General features: G+C 51.6%; 2 protein-coding genes across 2 annotated transcripts; both read left to right on the top strand.

Moving 5' to 3' along the window:
* Positions 1-629: 629 nt before the first annotated feature.
* Positions 630-1,730, top strand: LOC144898060 (NADH:quinone reductase-like). Its single transcript, XM_078788949.1, is given in 4 exon segments — positions 630-882; positions 885-1,094; positions 1,097-1,239; positions 1,242-1,730. Coding segments are annotated over 4 exon segments (1,095 nt in total).
* Positions 1,731-7,187: 5,457 nt separating this feature from the next.
* LOC144898059 (diaminopimelate epimerase-like) lies at positions 7,188-8,008 on the top strand. The gene is given in 4 exon segments (XM_078788948.1): positions 7,188-7,334; positions 7,337-7,681; positions 7,683-7,752; positions 7,755-8,008. Coding segments are annotated over 4 exon segments (816 nt in total).
* The last annotated feature ends 10,009 nt before the right edge of the window (positions 8,009-18,017 follow it).

Raw genomic sequence — 18,017 nt, 5'->3', positions numbered from 1 at the left:
TAACTTATTGATTTATATGTATAAATTTTTTTTCATCATTTTCCACATTTCTATGCGAAGCGAGGATTCAGTTACTTCCCGACGTCCGCGCGGGCACCGGGCTGAACGCTTCCAAGTAACTCTCTGTAGGCCATTGATTTATTATGAATAAATTCTTTCATCATTTTCTGCATTTCCATGCGGAGTGAGGATTCAGTTATTTTCCGATGTCCGCGCGGGCACCGGGCTGAAACGCTCCTATGATTCCGATGCCAATGCGAGTATGCTGCATCTAAGTATCGTTATAGTTTCATCTTGTCATGAGCACGTCTATTGGTCCAACACTTCGCAGCTACTGGCAGCGTTGCGCTGCTTTGCCTTTGGTAAGCAGATATTCAGCATTTTGTTGGGTCTTATTGTGCCTTACTCTGGCACCATTGGTGCTCGGGTGGAGCGATTGGAGCCGGGTTATAGCAAGCTGGTTCTGCGCGACCAACGACGTGTGCGCAACCACCTTCGCTCTGTACATGCGATGGCGTTGGTGAATTTCGCTGAGATTTGCACCGGACTGGCGCTTCTGAACGGCTTACCCGCAAAACGCGCGCGATTCTGGTCGGCATGGAAATTCGCTACCACAAAAAGGCGCGAGGATGTCTGATGCAGAGTGTCACTGTGAGGTTCCCGCCAGCAGTGACCCGAAAGAGATGCAACTGTCGGTGGACATCAAAGGACCACGCAGGCGATGTGGTCGCCTCGTCGGTTGCCACATGGTTAATTGGACTCGGATAGATAATATGAACACCGAATTTACCCGTCATGCAAATGTCGAGCATCCCATTATTTGTGGCGCGATGTACCCTTGTTCCAACCCGGAGTTGATCGCTGCGGTCTCCGATGCGGGTGGCTTGGTATCGTTCAACCTCTGAGTCTGAGCTATGTGCATGGCTATGAGTTTGGTGAGGGTTTGGCTGTTATTCGCCAGCGCACGAGCAAACCCTTTGGTGTGAATTTTATTCTTGAACAAAGCTCAACGCGCTACGCCGAGCGCACCCGTGCTTGGGTGGACTCTGCGATTGATTCTGGGGTGAAGTTTTTTGTTACGGCATTGGGCGATCCGATTGGGTGGTCAAACGGGCGCAGGCCAATGGCATTGTTGTCTACCATGATGTCACATCGCTAAAGTGGGCGCAAAAAGCCTATGACGTGGGTGTTGATGGCTTTATCTGTGTGAACAACCGAGCCGGTGGGCACGCGGGTCAGCAAAATCCGAAGAACTGTTTGCTGCGCTTCGAGCTTTGGCAAGCCGCTGATATGCGCAAGGTGGCATTGGCTCCAAGGCCGATTATCAAAAAGCTCTGGATATGGGCTATGCGGGTGTACAGATGGGTACGCGCTTTATCGCAACCGAGGAGTGCAGCGCCCACCAAGACTACAAACAGGCCATTGTCGATGCTCGAGCGAGTGATATTGTTCTGAGCGAGAAAATCTCGGGTGTGCCGGTGTCGGTGATCAATACCGCGTTCGTCAAACGCATGGGCACTAAAGCCGGTTTTTTTGCCCGTCTGATGCTCAAAGGCAAGCGCAGCAAGCACTGGATGAGAAACCTATTACACGCTGCTGTCAATTTGGAAGCTAAAAAAAGCCTCGACTCAAGGCATGGGTTATCGGACTACTGCAAGCGGGCAAAAGTGTCGACGGTGTTTCAACAGATCGTGCCCGTGGCCAAGATTATTGATGAATTGGTTGAGTGATATCTTGTCTTGCAGTTTTGGCTGCGCTGGATTATCCATTCTCCGAGTCGGCGACGGCGTTCAAGTCTTTTGGTGCGTGCAAAGAGGTCGGGGTAGTGTAAGTAAGGTCACTGTCCCGTACTGATTGATCCACCCGCTCGAAAATCGGGCGACTACGCTAACGCCCACAGCGCGCGTTGCAGAAACAGCAAAATCGACACGCCCGCATTGAGAAGCATGGCAACAGACTTATTTGCGCTCCTGCGGTAGTATTTGAGCGGAGTGTTATCTCGGAATCTAGGCTATGAATCAAACGCTACTGATCTATTCGCATTTGGCCACGGTGGTACCGGCTTTCTTTATAGGTACTTATCTGATGATCGCACGCAAGGGGTCACCGAGCCACAGGTCGCTCGGAAACATCTATATGCTGCTTATGTGCTTGACCGCCGTGATTTCATTGTTTATCGAAGCCAATGTCGGGTCAGTGTTTCTTGGGCATTTTGGCTATATTCACCTATTGAGCGTGCTTGTGCTCCTTACCATCCCGGTTGCACTCAAAGCGGCCCGTCGCCATCACGTTCGAGCGCATCGAAATGCGATGATCAGCCTTTATATTGGCGCCTTGCTGATCGCTGGGACATTGGCATTTACATCTGGTAGACTGCTGCACGGCTTGATGTTTGGCTGAACTCGCAGTAGCCTTGTTACTTTCGGGCAAGCTTCTAATTCTATACACTGGCAGTGAGCCTCTTTTCGATCTACACCATTACCCATTCGCCTTTCGTTCATGTCTAAAATCACCACCGTCATCTCCAAAAAAAATCGCAAAAAACTCTCGCCCTTTGAAAAGCTCTGGCAGCAAGCCGTAAAGAAAAAAGAAGCCACGCAGAGACTCAAGACTGAGCTCGATGTATTGGTAAGCCAACTGCAGCGCGAAGTCATCCCCCTCGAAATCGAAGCCAAGAAGTCGCAAACACCGCTATTGATCAAACTGCTACGATTGGGGCAGCGGAAATCGTTGACGAATTGGGAGCGTGATACGCTTGACGACTGGATCGGCGCAATACTTGAAGACTATCGTGCCTATGGCTTGCTTGATGACTCTATTCTGATCACGTGGTGCAATATGATGCGTTTCGTATGGGTATCCAACTGACCGATGAGACGCTGACGCCACGTGAAGAATTCGCCCAAGCGCTTCAACGTCGAGCCGAGGAAGCCGAGCGTGCTGAGCAACAAGAAGCCGAGTTCAGAGCAGCGGAGCGTGAGACCTTCAGGAAGACGATTGAAGCCTCGATCGAGCGTGATTTAGATCGCATACTGGAAGCAGGCCGACGGAGAAAGCTCCGAATACCGACGACTTATGGTCGGACGAGTTAGATCAAGCGATCCGGGAATACGACGAACGGCGTGCCCGGCTTCGTGAGGAGCTACTGGACACGAGGATGGCCGAATATGACGAAGTGTATGACGATGAAACCGACGACTTTGTTGACTTTGACGACATGGTCGAGTTGATGGAGAAACTCATGGCCGGTGAGGATCCTTTCGCCGATGAGGATGAAGATGATTATGGTGAACCCAGTGCTCAGAGCATGAGAGAGGACTCGCGCGGACTGCCAGCCGCTGAATAACCACGTATTCAAACAGTTGTTTCGTAATGCTGCCGCCAGATTGCACCCGGATCGTGAACCCGATCCTGAGCGACGTCAACAGAAGCAAAAAGCCATGAGCGAGCTGCTTAAAGCGAGAAAAAGAGGGGACTTGATTACCATTCTCGAACTCTACGAAACCTGGGTCGGCGAGCATGAAGGCTTTAGTAAAGCCGATGAAAAGGCGTTGATTGCGACCTTGGAAGTCTGGATCGAAGAGATCGAACAAGAGCACGCGGCCTGCATCGAACAGAGCCCTCTACACTATACGGCTTTTCAAAATTTTTACAACATATCAAAACGTAAGACCCAGCAAGCGATCGCTGATCATCTAAAGGCGCTTGATGGCTTTACCGGAGCCAGCCACGAACTAGATGCTAGTATCACTTCGCTTAAGACGCTTAAGCCTTGGTTGCAAGATCGCTACGATCAAATGATGTGGAGCAATCCGTTTGTTCACTGGTAGCTTCCAAGTAACTCTCTTTAAGCTATTGATTTATATATATAAATTTTTTCACCATTTTCCACATTTCTATGCGAAGCGAGGATTCAGTTACTTCCCGACGTCCGCGCGGGCACCGGGCTGAAGCGCTTCAAGTAACTCTCTGTAACTTATTGATTTATATGTATAAATTTTTTTCATCATTTTCTCATTTCCATGCGGAGCGAGGATTCAGTTACTTCCCGATGTCCGCGCGGGCACCGGGCTGAAGCGCTCCAAAGTAAATTAACTTATTGAATGTATTCGGCTTATCTTTCTCGATTTCTAGGTCATCTGTGGCTAGACTTCGCACGATCCCTAATTATAGGGAGCCGATACCCGCTGTCATCGAAGGGCATTTGCGGCGAGTACGGTGCAATGAGCGCCCATGGAAAGGTTTCACGGCGACCCTTCAATGACAGCGGATATCGGCGTGACACCAATGAGGTGCTTTCTTCGAGTTCAACTATTTCGGCGGTTTCTTCGCCTGTTTTTCGTCGACTATGTCCGAAGCGGACGGATTTGAGCTTTCACATCGACGGCTCTTGTTAGAATACGCGGTTTCTAGAACACCAAGATCACCAATGACCAATGCACCCAGTGGCACCTCAATGTGGGGAGGACGATTTGCGGAGAACACGGACGACTTCGTTCAGGGCGTTTACCGCATCCATTGAATTTGACCAACGCCTTGCACTTCACGACATAAAAGGCTCTGTAGCTCACGCGACTATGCTCGCTGAAAGTGGGGTGTGTTGAGTGAACAAGATCGTCAGCTGATTGTTGACGGTCTGCACACCTTGGCAGCACAGGTGCAAGCGGGCACGCTTCCGTGGACAATCGCACTTGAAGATGTTGCATATGAATATCGAATACCGTTTGACTGAGGCTATCGGTGATGCGGGCAAACGATTGCACACCGGGCGTTCACGCAACGATCAAGTGGCAACCGATGTGCGGCTTTGGTGTCGCGAACAAATTGATTGTGCGTTGGTTGAAATCAAGCGCTTGATGGAGGGTTGTATTGTATTGGCCGAGCAATATGCCGACGTGATTATGCCGGGATTTACGCATTTACAAAGTGCTCAGCCGGTGACCTTTGGCCATCATGTCATGGCGTGGTTTGAGATGCTGTACCGCGATGCTGAGCGCTTGCAGGATTGTCGACGTCGGCTGAACTATTGCCCGTTGGGTGCCGCCGCTCTGGCCCGGTACGTCCTATCCGATTGATCGACACCGAACCTCTCAATTGCTTGGTTTTGAAGCGCCCTGTGCCAATTCTTTGGATGCGGTGTCGGATCGGATTTTGCGATGGAGTTTGTTCGGTTGCCTCAATCAGTATGGTGCATCTATCGCGCATCGCTGAAGAGCTAGTAATCTGGAGCTCAGCGCAATTCAATTTTGTCAGGTTACCGGATCGATTTTGTACGGGTTCATCAATCATGCCGCAAAAGAAGAATCCCGATGTGCCCGAGCTTGTTCGCGGAAATCGGCGCGCGCAATCGGCAATCTCAATACCTTATTATGTTTGATGAAATCGCAACCTCTGGCTTACAACAAAGACAATCAGGAGGATAAGGAGCCACTTTTTGACAGTGTCGACACCTTGATAAATAGCCTTCGAGCCTTTGCTGATATGGTTGTTCATATTGAGCCAAATCTTCAGAGCATGCGCGAGGCCGCGATGAAGGGCTACGCGACCGCGACGGATCTCGCTGATTATCTGGTGCGTAAGGGAATGGTCTTCAGGGAGGCACATGAAGTGGTAGGTAAGGCGGTTGATTTGGCGATTCGTAGGCAAATCGATTTGGCAGAGCTAGAGATTGAGGTACTCCGAACGCTTCATCACAGTATAGATGAGGATGTGTATCAGGTGCTCAGTCTGGAAGGGTCGGTCAATAGTCGAAATCACTTTGGCGCGACCGCGCCGGGACAAGTGCTAAAAGCCTGTGCGCTGGGTCGGAGCGGTTATGCGCGCTTTGATTTTAATGCTCGTGGTAGTGCTCGTAGCCTGCGGAAACAAAGGCGATTTATACATTGCTGACGATACAGCGAACAGACTTGAAGAGGCGTCCCAATGACTGATATCCATTGGCACAACGGACAGGCTCTACATTGAGCAACGGCGTTGCGATGAGCTTGCCGATCAATTTGGCACGCCGCTCTATGTGTATTCACAATCGCATATTGAAAGCCAATGGGATTTGCTTGACCGCGCGCTAGCTGGCGTCTCGCATAGCGTTCATTACGCGGTCAAAGCGAACAGCAATTTGTCGGTGCTTAAGGTGTTGGCACAGAAAGGCTCCGGCTTTGATGTGGTGTCGCTCGGAGAAATCGAACGAGTCATTGCTGCTGGCGGTGATCCTAGGAAAATCGTCTTTTCTGGTGTAGGTAATCGGTTGTCGAGATTGAGCGAGCGCTGGAGCACAATATCGCGAGTTTCAGTGTTGAATCACTGGATGAGCTTCGTCGTCTGGGCACGATAGCAGAGCGCAAAAATCGGATAGCTAGTGTTTCGATTCGAATCAATCCCAACGTCGATGCCAAAACGCATCCTTATATCTCCACCGGCATGCGAGACAATAAATTCGGCATACACTGGGAGGATTGCGAGGCGACCTATATCGAAGCGGCTGCCATGAGTTCACCTCAAGGTGGTTGGGATTAACTGCCACATCGGCTCGCAATTGAACGATGTTCGACCGTTTTTTGATGCGCTAGACAAGGTGTTGGAGATGATTGATCGCCTGCGAAATCGTGGTATCGATATCGAGCACTTGGATTTTGGCGGCGGTATGGGTATTTGCTATGACGATGAGTCTGCATTCGACCGTCAGTGCCTATGCGGGCTACCTTGTCGAGCGGCTCGCGGACAGGGATATCAAGCTGATGATAGAGCCCGGGCGGTTTATTGTCGGCAACAGTGGTCTGCTGCTAACTCGGGTCGAGTATTTGAAGCACTCGGCTCATAAGAACTTTTGTATTGTCGATGCTGGCATGTCCGAGCTGATTCGGCCTCCGCTCTATTCCAGCCTTTCAGTTGATATCCCCCATTGCCGAACACGGTCGTACTGGGTGCTCTATGACGTGGTTGGCCCGGTGTGTGAATCCACCGACTTTCTGGGTAAGGATCGCTTGCTTGACGTCAAGCAAGGCGAGTTACTTGCGATTCATTCGGCTGGCGCATATTGTTTTGCTATGGCTTCAAATTACAATACGCGCGTTCGACCGGCCGAGGTCTTGATCAAGGGCGAGTGAAGCTCGCTTGATCCGCAGGCGTGAGAGCATAGCGGATTTGTTTGCGCTGGAGCTGATGGATTGAATAAGCTCGCGTTTAGCAAAATGCACGGTACGGGCAACGATTTTGTCGTTCTCGATTGTACCGATCAAGATTTCGTTCTCGATCCGTCTACTATCGCCAAAATTTCGGATCGAAAATTGGGTATCGGTTTTGATCAATTGCTCGTTGTCGAGCCGAAGTCCAAGTCGATGGCTGTGAGTTTAAATATCGAATTTTCAATGGTGATGGCAATGAAGTGGAGCAGTGTGGCAACGGTGCCCGTTGTTTCGCCAGATACGTCAGGGAGCGCGGGCTTACAGACTCGAAACGTATCGCGGTGGAGGTTCACTATGGGCGAATCGAACTCGAAGAATTGGTCGATGGCCAAGTGGTCGTCGATATGGGGGTTCCCGACTTTAACCCAGAGTCGTTGCCATTTAACCAGCCATTGGCTGAACGCTACAGTCTCCAAATGACCAACGGATCATTCGTTGAGTTTGGCGCGGTCTCCATCGGCAATCCACACATGACGCTGTTGGTCGACGATGTTGCGACCTGCACCGGTTGAGACTAGGGGCTCGGAATTGACCCAGCATCAGTGCTTCCCTCGGGGTGTTAATGTGGGCTTTTGCAAATCATCGATTCCGCCTACGCTCGGCTTCGAGTCTATGAGCGCGGTGTCGGCGAGACCCAGGCCTGTGGTTCAGGTGCCTGCGCGGCCTTGGCGATTGCCAAGCGTTGGGGGCTGTTGCGTTCCGATCAAGTCACGATTGAAGTCAACGGCGGGCGTCTGTTGATGAGCTGGGATGGGCGAGGATCAATGATGATGACGGGCCCGGCCGCTTTTGTTTTTGATGGAGTCATCGATCTTGACAGAATTTGAACAACGTATTGTCGACTATCTAAAGAGTAACCCGGACTTTCTTATTCGACATGAAAAACTACTGTCTGATATGCAGTTGCCGGCTGGACAAGATGACAAGTTGGTGTCCATGGCACAGTTTCAGATGCGAAAACTGCGTGAAGAGCGGCAACGCAACCTCGCTGAGATCAGCGAGATTCTCGACAATGTACGGCACAACACCAAAATCTACCACACACTGCATCGCTTCGCCGTCAAGGCGCAGCACCTCGATGATCTTGACAGTGTTTTTCAGGCACTTCAAGCCACCGTTTTGAGCAGCTTGAGCTCGAGTCGTTTAAGGTCTGGATGATCGCCGAGGATGTTGATGTTTTGAAGTATGACTGGCTCAGCTACATTGTCGCGAGTGGTTCAGTCGTCGATCTCTTCGACCGGTCACTAGATGGCGCCTCATTAAGGTTTTTTGATACGTCATCCGGTCTTCCTTTTGACGCTTTTTTCCCGACGAGGGGTTCAAGCTTCGTTCGATGGTTGTGCTGTCGCTGCAATCCGATCAATGTCTAGGCTATGCGGCCTTTGCCAGCGAAGATCCTGAGCGCTATCGTCAAGAGCATGGCACGGAGTTTTTGGATATGTTTCGTGCCTTGGTCGGTGCCAGTATCGCGCGAATCGTGCGCTGAAAACTGCACGATGCCGTTATCACCATTATCCGGCGTTCGTGCAAATCCTGAAAGTCACTGGTAGGATCAAAGGCGCCAGCGTAACGATTGGCGCCAATCAACCCTTTAGCCAATGGGATCAGATCTTTCCCGGCAGCATGATGACGGTGGCGGCCATCGACCGACTAATCCATCGCAGTACCATCCTAGTACATAGTCCATTTTTATTTGTCGAGTATTGGCAGCATGCCAAGATGGCTGAGGCCCGTCGAAGCCACCCTTCGACGAGCTCAGGGTACTTAAATTTTAAGTCGACAGTTTAATCTGGACTGTGTACTAGCCCAAGTTCAGCACTTTTGGTGTAAATAGGCTACGTGAATTCATATCATAAGTGCAACACCCGTTATCCGCTCGGGATGGGTTTATCACATCATGCTCGAAGGCAAGGTGTGGTAGAAAGCCCTCTCGACTTAACACTAACGGGAGAACCTTATGTCCTACACACACCTGACCCTCGAACAGCGCCATTATATCCAGACCCGTCATAGGATGGGTGATTCACGCCGACAGATCGCCCGAGACTTGGGGCGGCAGTGCCTCGACGATTGGCCGCGAAATTCATCGCAACGTGGGCTTACGTGGCTATCGTCATCAGCAAGCCCATCGCAAGGCACTACAGCGCCATCAGGACAAACCTAAGTGCATCAAGATGACCCCTGAGATGACCGAGCGCATTGATGCTGGCCTCGCTCAGAAGTGGGAGCCCAGAGCAGATAAGTGGCCGGCTCAAGGAGCAGGGTCATGGCTGCATTAGCCATGAGGCGATCTACCAGTACGTGCTCAGAGACAAGCAAAGTGGGGGTCAGCTGTATCTGAACTTCGCCGTCAGAGCAAACGTTACCGCAAGCGCTATGGAGCTAAAACGGGCAGCACCCGAGGGCATCGTCAATCGAGTGGATATCGACCAACGCCCCGAGGTGGTCAACCGCCGTGAGCGCCTTGGAGACTGGGAGGGCGATACCATGATCGGCAAGGGGCATCAGGGAGCATTGGTGACGCTTGATGAGCGCGTCTCTAAGCTACGCCTGAGCCTACCCGTGGCCACCAAGGGTGCTAGGGCGGTCACCGCTGCCATCGTGCGCCTGTTGGAGCCGTTCAAGGACTACGTGCATACGATGACCTTCGATAATGGCAAGGAATTTGCCCACCACGAAGAAGTGGCTGAAGCCTTGCAATGCGAGACCTACTTTGCCAAGCCTTATCACTCATGGGAGCGGGGGCAGAATGAGAACGCCAACGGCCTGTTGCGCCAATACTTCCCCAAGGGCATGGCTCTTGTCGATGCCAGCGTAAAGCAGGTGCTGCAAGCGGTTGACGAACTCAACCGTAGACCTCGAAAGTGCTTAGGCTATAAAACACCCTATGAGGTGTTCTATGAACTATCCGGCATCGACGCTCAGAAATTGCTGGGTGTTGCACTTTTGACTTGAATTCGCCCTATTTCTGACCTGATTTTCACCCCAAAAAATAATGTAAGCCATTGATTTAATTGGAAACGACATTTTGAAATCGTAATGTAGTGCCATGTTTTTATTTTAGTCTATTGACATTCCATTTTTTTACCTATACTCTCAGCGAATGTTTATTCGCCGCACTAAAACCTCTTCAAGCTCTAACGCTTCGCACTACACCTTCCGGTTGGTTAAAACCTATCGCGTAGCCGATAAGGTCAAGCAGAAAACCCTGCTCAATCTCGGCGCGCATTTTGATGTGGATCCAACCCTGTGGCCTGAGCTTTGTCAGTGCCTCGAACAGCGCCTAAGCCCTTACCCTGATGATCTTTTTGCTGAACAAACCGACTATGACGCTCACGTGCTGCAATGGGTCGAGCGCCTGCTGCCTCGGCTGCGCACGGCTGAGCGCATTGAGGCGGATGATGCCGCTTGGATCGAGACCGTTGATCTCAACAGCCAAAGCGACGAGCATTGCCGTACGGTGGGGCTTGAGCGCCTGTGCCTAGAAGGCATGCAGCAATTGGGTTTGGACACTTTACTCGAGCAGTTGCCCATCAAGGACAGCTATACACGCTTGGCGCAGGCCTTGATTGCAGCACGTATGATCGCTCCGGACAGTGAGCGTGCCACGTGTCGGTGGCTCGAGGAAGTCAGCGCACTGGATGAGTTGATCGGGTTTAAGGACAGTGACCTGAATCTGGATCGTCTCTATCGGGTCGGCGATGCGTTGTATGAGCACAAACAAACGATTGAGCAGCACCTGCAGAGCACGATCCGCGAGCTTTACGGTGGCGATGGCGCCATTGTACTGTACGATCTGACCAATACATGGTTCTGCACCAATCACAAAGACAGTGAATTGGCTCAATTTGGACGTGGCAAGCAGCGTGGCAACAAAGATCCGCTGGTGACGCTGGGTCTATCGCTCAATGAGTTTGGATTTCCGTTACACAGTGAGTTTCTACCGGGCAATGTCAGCGAGCCCGGTACGCTCAAGCACGCCATTGAACAGCTTCAAAGCCCGTGCACGAGCCAAAGCAAACCCTTAGTGATCATGGACGCAGGCATTTGCACTAAAGCCAACAAAGCGTGGTTGACCGAGCAGGGCTATGACTATCTGACCATCGAGCGCAGCAAGCAGGACATTCCAGAGCGTCCAGAGGATGCATCGATAGAGAGCGCCCAGAGCGGCACCGTACGCACCTGGTGTGTCGCCCGTGATGAGGGCAGTGTGCATTTGGTGGTACACAGTCCCACGCGCGAGGCCAAGGAAACGGCGATGCGCGATAAAAAGCAACGCGAGTTTGAAGCAGAGCTCACGTATCTGCATGAGGGATTGACACAGCCACGGCGGATAAAGCGCGCCGAGAAAGTGCATCAGAAAATCGGTCGACTCAAGGAGAAGTACCGCTCGATTCAACGCGGCTACGATATCGAGGTTGAACTCAGTGACGATGGTCGCACCGTCAACGCGGTGCACTATCAGCGCAATGAGCACGACCAACAACGCCGTGAGCAACTGGGCAGCTATGTGCTCAGTAGTTCACGCACGGACTTGAGCCAAGACGCGTTGGTGCGCCTGTACTGGCAACTGACCGACATCGAAGCGACCTTCCGCAGCGTGAAGGCAGAGCTGGGAATGCGCCCGATTTATCATCAAAAGGATGATCGGATCAAAGCGCATATCTGGATCAGTTTGCTGGCCTACTATGTGGTTCATCATCTACGGTGTCAGCTCAAGGCCAGTCACCATCACGACAGTTGGAGTACGATCCGCAAAAGCATGGGACACCGAGTGCGCCTGACCACGCTCTATCGCAATGATAAGGAGCAGTGGGTTGGCTACCGACGAGATACCCCGGCGCAGGCCTATGAAACGGAGCTACGGCGAATACTGAAACTGCCCACCAGCACTTATCGGAGAAAAATCATTCAAACCAACAGAGTGTAGTGCCACTGGAAATAGAGCGTATTTTTAAGTCATTGATTTTATTTGGCTGATACGAATTCACTTCTTTAAAGTGCTGAACTTGGGCTAGGAGCGCTTCAGCCCGGTGCCCGCGCGGACATCGGGAAATAACTGAATCCTCGCTCCGCATGCAAATGAGGAAAATGATGAAAAAAATTTATACATATAAATCAATAGCTTAAAGAAAGTTACTTGGAAGCGTTTCAGCCCGATGCCCGCGCGGAGATCGGGAAGTAACTGAATCCTCACTTCGCATGGAAATGCGGAAAATGATGAAAGAATTTATTCATATAAATCAATGACCTACAGAGAGTTACTTGGAAGCCTGTCCGAGAATGAAGACCGTAGCGAGAGCCGGTGATTTTGAGTCAGTTTTTTCGATGATTTGAGGCGAATATTGGGCATATTTAACGAAAATTAGCGGAAAAACTGGCCAAACTCAGCGAGTTCGCAGTAGGTTTTGCATTCTCGGACAGGCTCCTAGGGGTGCGATTCAAACTAGTACACAGTCCAGATTAAACTGTCGACTTAAAATTTAAGTACCCTGAGCTCGTCGAAGGGTGGCTTCGACGAGTTCAGCCATCTTGGCATGCTGCCAATACTCGACAAATAAAAATGGACTATGTACTAGTACTCAGTCTTACTGAAAATTTGGGATATCGGTCGTTGTTTGAGGTAGCTGAGCCTGTCGAAGCCATTGCACCATCCTTCGACCGTTCGGTGGTATCGCCTCGTTCCCACGCTCTGCGTGGGAACGGTACGCCTGTGAAGGCGCTTTAATGATAGGGTGAAAGTCCCTATGAAGTGAAATTGTCGCACTTGTAGCTGAAAGTAACTGCATAGCCGTGAGGTGATGTGGGGAGTAACTGGAAGGGAACCAACAGTCCGCAGGATAACGAATGCGATTCGGCTTTATGCAAAAGCGAGCCTCCCGTTCCAAGGCGAAGCTTGAAACTCACCGGAGGCGGTAGACAATGTGAACCGACCTTTGGTTGGCATAGGGTGGTTGGCAGTGGAATGTTGGGAAGTTAAAGCGAGACAAGCAGGGAGAGCTGGAGCACCGAGTAAGTGTGTCCAGCAGTCAGAGTTCCCATAGTAGTGAACTCATTAATGAGCTCGAATCAAAGCGCTGCAGAACGCACTGCAAGAACAAAGCACAGGTCAGGCACTGGCCGCGGAAAGTCGATTCGAGTGATGTGTAGCATTAATGAGGAGAAGCCGGGAGAGCAAAGCCCGGCCGAGCGAAGGGGAGCAGGAAGTTAGATAGCCATCATCCATATGAGAGAGACGAATGTCAGATCGAACAGTGCAGGTCACTGCTAATCCTGAATCAGAGGCGAGATGCCACTCAGTGATATTGCTGAATCTTGCGTGTGGCCAGAGGCTATGTTGGCGGCACTCGATAAGGGTGTCCGAGATGGAAAATGGTTTAGTCTGATGGATAAGGTGTACAGCAAGCGAACGCTGCAGGTAGCGTGGGCGTATGTGAAGCAGAATCAAGGAGCTTGTGGAGTAGACAAACAGAGCATCGCGAAGTTTGGCCACTGCGAGCAGAAGTACCTAGGAGCCTGTCCGAGAACGAGGTTTCTCGAAAAATCGCATTTGTAACTCATTGATTTATAATGAGTGAAATTTGCGAAAATCGTAAAATTTGCCATTCTCGGACAGGCTCCTAGAAGAGCTTCACACCCAACTTAAGATGGGGACGTACGCGGTGCAGGCGGTGAGGCGAGTGAGTATACCCAAATCCGATGGTCAGACGAGGCCATTAGGTATATTCCTACAGTCAAGGACAGGATCGTGCAAAAAGCGATCACGATGGTGATTGAGCCGATCTTTGAGAAGGGCTTTCATGAGCACAGCTACGGGTTTCGACCGAAGCGAGGCTGTAAGGACGCGCTGCGAGAAGTTAAGCGCGCACTTAAGGCGTGCTACCACTGGGTGGTCGATGCAGATATCAAAGGGTACTTTGATTGTATCTCGCATAGCAAGCTGATGGAACTGCTGCGTCAGAGAATCACAGACGGCACGTTACTGACCTTGATAGAGGCTTACCTGAAACAACCGGTTGAGGAAGCTGGTCAATGCAGTCTTCCCCAACAGGGAACACCCCAATGGGGTGTGATAAGCCCGTTGCTTGCGAACATTTATCTTGATGAACTCGATCATCAGATCAATGCCAAGAGCAAGATGATACGGTATGCGGACGACTTCGTCATTCTGTGTTGCACGGAGGCAGAAGCCCACCAAAGGTTGACTGAGGTGAAGCACTGGGCAGAGTCACGAGGGCTAGAGCTGCATCCGCGCAAGACAAAGATCGTGAATGAATCGGATGAAACGACAGAAGGCTTTGAATTTCTTGGCTATCGATTCCATAAAGGGATGAAGATGGTACAACGCAGCGAGGGTGCGCAGAAGGTGATTGAACTCGTCGAAATCATCAGTGGTCGTTCCTTCGGCAAGCTCAGAATTCCTGATGTGTCGGGGGATTTTCTGGCTCTATCTGGTCTCTCTGTTCTCGGACAAAATAGCTGCTTCGAAACGGGCTTCTCTGTTTCGGATTGTCTCTCACGCTCATTTCTCTTGGAAATCTAACGATGATCATAACTGAATTTACACTTCTTCAGTCCTTGGCCGGTGGCGCGCTTATCGGGCTGTCTGCAGTGTTACTGATGCTTTCACTCGGGCGAATCATGGGTGCCACTGGTGTGCTAACAGGCTTGCTTTTCCCGACCCATCGGTCAGACTTTCTCTGGCGGATGGCGCTCATCGCCGGCATGTTGTTGGCACCGGTTTTGTTGTTTCAATTGTTCGATTTTCCGGTTGAAATCACCGTGGTATCGACTGAGCCCATGCTGATTGTTGGAGGTTTTTTAGTCGGTATTGGGGTGACCGTAGGCGGCGGCTGCACATCGGGGCACGGAGTCTGCGGCAATGCACGGCTCAGTGCACGTTCGCTGGTTGCAACCCTAACGTTCATGGTCAGTACCTTCGTTACGGTATATGTGGCTCGCCACGTGATTGGAGCTTGATATGTTAGTTGTTGTAAGTGTGTTGATTGGACTTATCTTTGGTCTCGGCATCGTCATTTCTGGAATGGCCAATCCAGCGAAAGTGATCAATTTTTTCGACATTACCGGTACATGGGATCCATCGCTCGCCTTTGTGATGGGCGGTGCATTGGTGGTGACATTCATCGGCTATCGTATGATCTTCAGACGCGCGGCGCCGATACATGGACACATCGTTTCACTTGCCGACGTCGCGCGATATCGATGCACGTTTAATTGTGGGCTCCAGTGTGTTCGGTATTGGGTGGGGCGTCGCTGGATTTTGTCCCGGAGCGGCTCTGCCGGCACTGGGCACCGGCTGAGCGAGGTCGCGATCTTCGCCCTGTCGATGATCGCCGGCATTGTGATAGCCCGCCACGTTCTTAACGTACTGAAGGCAAAACCCAGGACGATTAACACCAATGTACAAAGCGGAGCCTAGTCACATGTATTTTTCGACTGATATCCTCAAACGCGCCGCCGCGATTGCGGCGCTCATTGCACTTGCTTCCTACGCTAATTCGCTCACTCAGCCCTACGCAGGCCAGCAGAAGCGCGTAATCGCCACACTATCCGAGCAGCAGATTGAAGGCTTGCGAGCAGGCTCAGGTCTGGGCTATGCCAAAGCAGCCGAGCTCAATGGTTGGCCAGGCCTCTACATGTATTGAATTGGCTGAGCAACTACATCTCAGTGAAATGCAACGCCGGGCAATCGAGACAATCTATGAGCGCATGCAACAAGAGGCCAGCGCTTTGGGTGTGATGCTGATTGACGCTGAAATCGAACTTAACGACTTATTTAAGGATGGAAGCCCCACGAGAGCCAGGTGCAGGCTGCGACGACGAAAGCCTCAGAAATTGAAGCAAAACTTCGAGCGGTTCATTTGCACGCCCATCTGCAAACCATATAGGCCGCGTGCCACTCCTCAGGCTCAAACATCAAAGTGGCATCGATATCTGGGCAAATGCGCCCCAGACGCATCAGCCGGGCAACCCGCCATGCTACGACCATAAATAAAGCCAGTGCCAGCTCTAAACGTTTGACCGTATGCAATTGCAATGCCTCGACTCGACAGCCGTTCTTAAACACATGGAAAAACATTTCGATCTCCCACCGTGCCCGCTACCAATCGATCAACTGCACCGCAGCATCAAAATCCGTCACCCGTCGATTCGTCAGCAGACGCCATTCCACGGGCTTAACGCCCGGCGCCGCACCTTGTTCCTGCGCCACCACACAGCTCACTTCTATCTGGCCGCCCCGAGTATCATCTATGGTTACGCGTTGAGTCCAAATGTACTGCTCAACCTCGCGTGCTTTTTGCCCAGCGCGAGCGGGCATTGTGAAACGAATCTTCCCAAGCGCTTGGCTTGGCTTGACAGGACTCGCGCCCATAGCTTATCCCCTTCAGGTAAGGCTTGGTTGTGTTTGCTGCGGATTAACCAATCTGCAGGGTAATCCCTATCCCGAGCTTGAGTCATCAATGCAATGATGTCCGCCTCTCGATCCGCCACATAGACCAACTGGGTCTCTGGCAAGTTCCGAGCCAGCTCCGCGACTCGCTGGTAGCCTTCTATCCAGCGAGTGCTCTCAATAATACCTCCTCGCTCACCGTCCTCATCCTTGGGCTCGCGTGACCGGTGTCTCTACCGCGACCCACCCGGCAAAAAGTTCACCGTGATCTATACTTGATGCCATGAGCAGCACCGACATTGAGCGCACATTGCAGTCCCTGCTTAAGCAGGAACTGTCCACCGATCTTGAGGCATCACATCAGTTGATCCATGATGCGCGCCAATGCATCTATGAGCTGTTGCAAATGATCGCGTCGCTCGAAGCACACGTTGAGCAGCTTGAACACAAAAGCGGTCATTCATCACGCACCTCTTCGCGCCCACCCTCCAGTGATACGCCAGAGCAGCGTGCCGCCCGTGAGCGCAAACCCAAAAGTCCGCGTAATCGGGGCGCTCAACCCGGTCATGATCGCCACCAACGCGCCTTGCTTGATGAGACCCAGATTCCTGATGATCATGTGCACCACCATATGCCCGATGATCGTTGTTCGTGCGGTGGCCAAATGACGATCGATCCAACACCGATCTGTCGCCACCAAGTTTTTGACTTGCCAAAGATACGCTACATTGTCGATGAGCATCGGGTGTATCAAGGCATATGCCCTCATTGCAAGGCTCGTGCCAAAGGGTCAATCCCCTCAGATGTACCCAGCGGACAAATGGGCGCCGGCCTAATCAGTTGGATTGCCTACATGAATGGCGCGGGTAATCAGAGTATCCGCAGCATCCAGCGCTTACTCAAGGATCAGTGGCAACTAGAGTTCAGCACCGGTGCGATCAGTCAGGCGACCAAATCGATGGCTCATTGGCTGGCACCGATCTATAGCCAAGTGCATCAATGGGTGCACCAGCAACCGGTTGTACACGCCGACGAGACGACTCATTATCGCCGAGGCAGTCGCTTTTGGTTGTGGGTGATGTGCACCGCCCAAGCGGCATTTTTCATGGTTCATTTCTCGCGTGGCAAAGCGGCAGCCAATCAGATGTTGAGTAACACCGGCGCCACAGTGGTCACCGATCAACACGGCGGCTACAACGACCTTGATCAGCGTCAATTATGCTGGGCGCACTTGGTCAGAAAATTCAAAGCTATGAGCCGACGAGTCGGACAGGCTGGGCAGATTGGCCAGTGCTTACTCAGGCTCAGTCAATTGATGATTCACTTTCATCATCGATGGGAGCAAGGCCACTACAGCGATACCTGTTACCGACGACGGATGCTGCGATGGCGTGACGCGATCCACCACCCGTTGCTCAAAGGCA

The sequence above is a fragment of the Doryrhamphus excisus genome, unplaced genomic scaffold, assembly GCF_037039965.1.
Source record: "Doryrhamphus excisus strain RoL-2023G ecotype Guam unplaced genomic scaffold, RoL_Dexc_Guam_v1.1 HiC_scaffold_58, whole genome shotgun sequence".
In the NCBI taxonomy this organism is placed as follows: domain Eukaryota; kingdom Metazoa; phylum Chordata; class Actinopteri; order Syngnathiformes; family Syngnathidae; genus Doryrhamphus; species Doryrhamphus excisus.
Note: the sequence above shows the minus strand (reverse complement) of the source record. Positions and strands in the feature narration are given on the sequence as shown.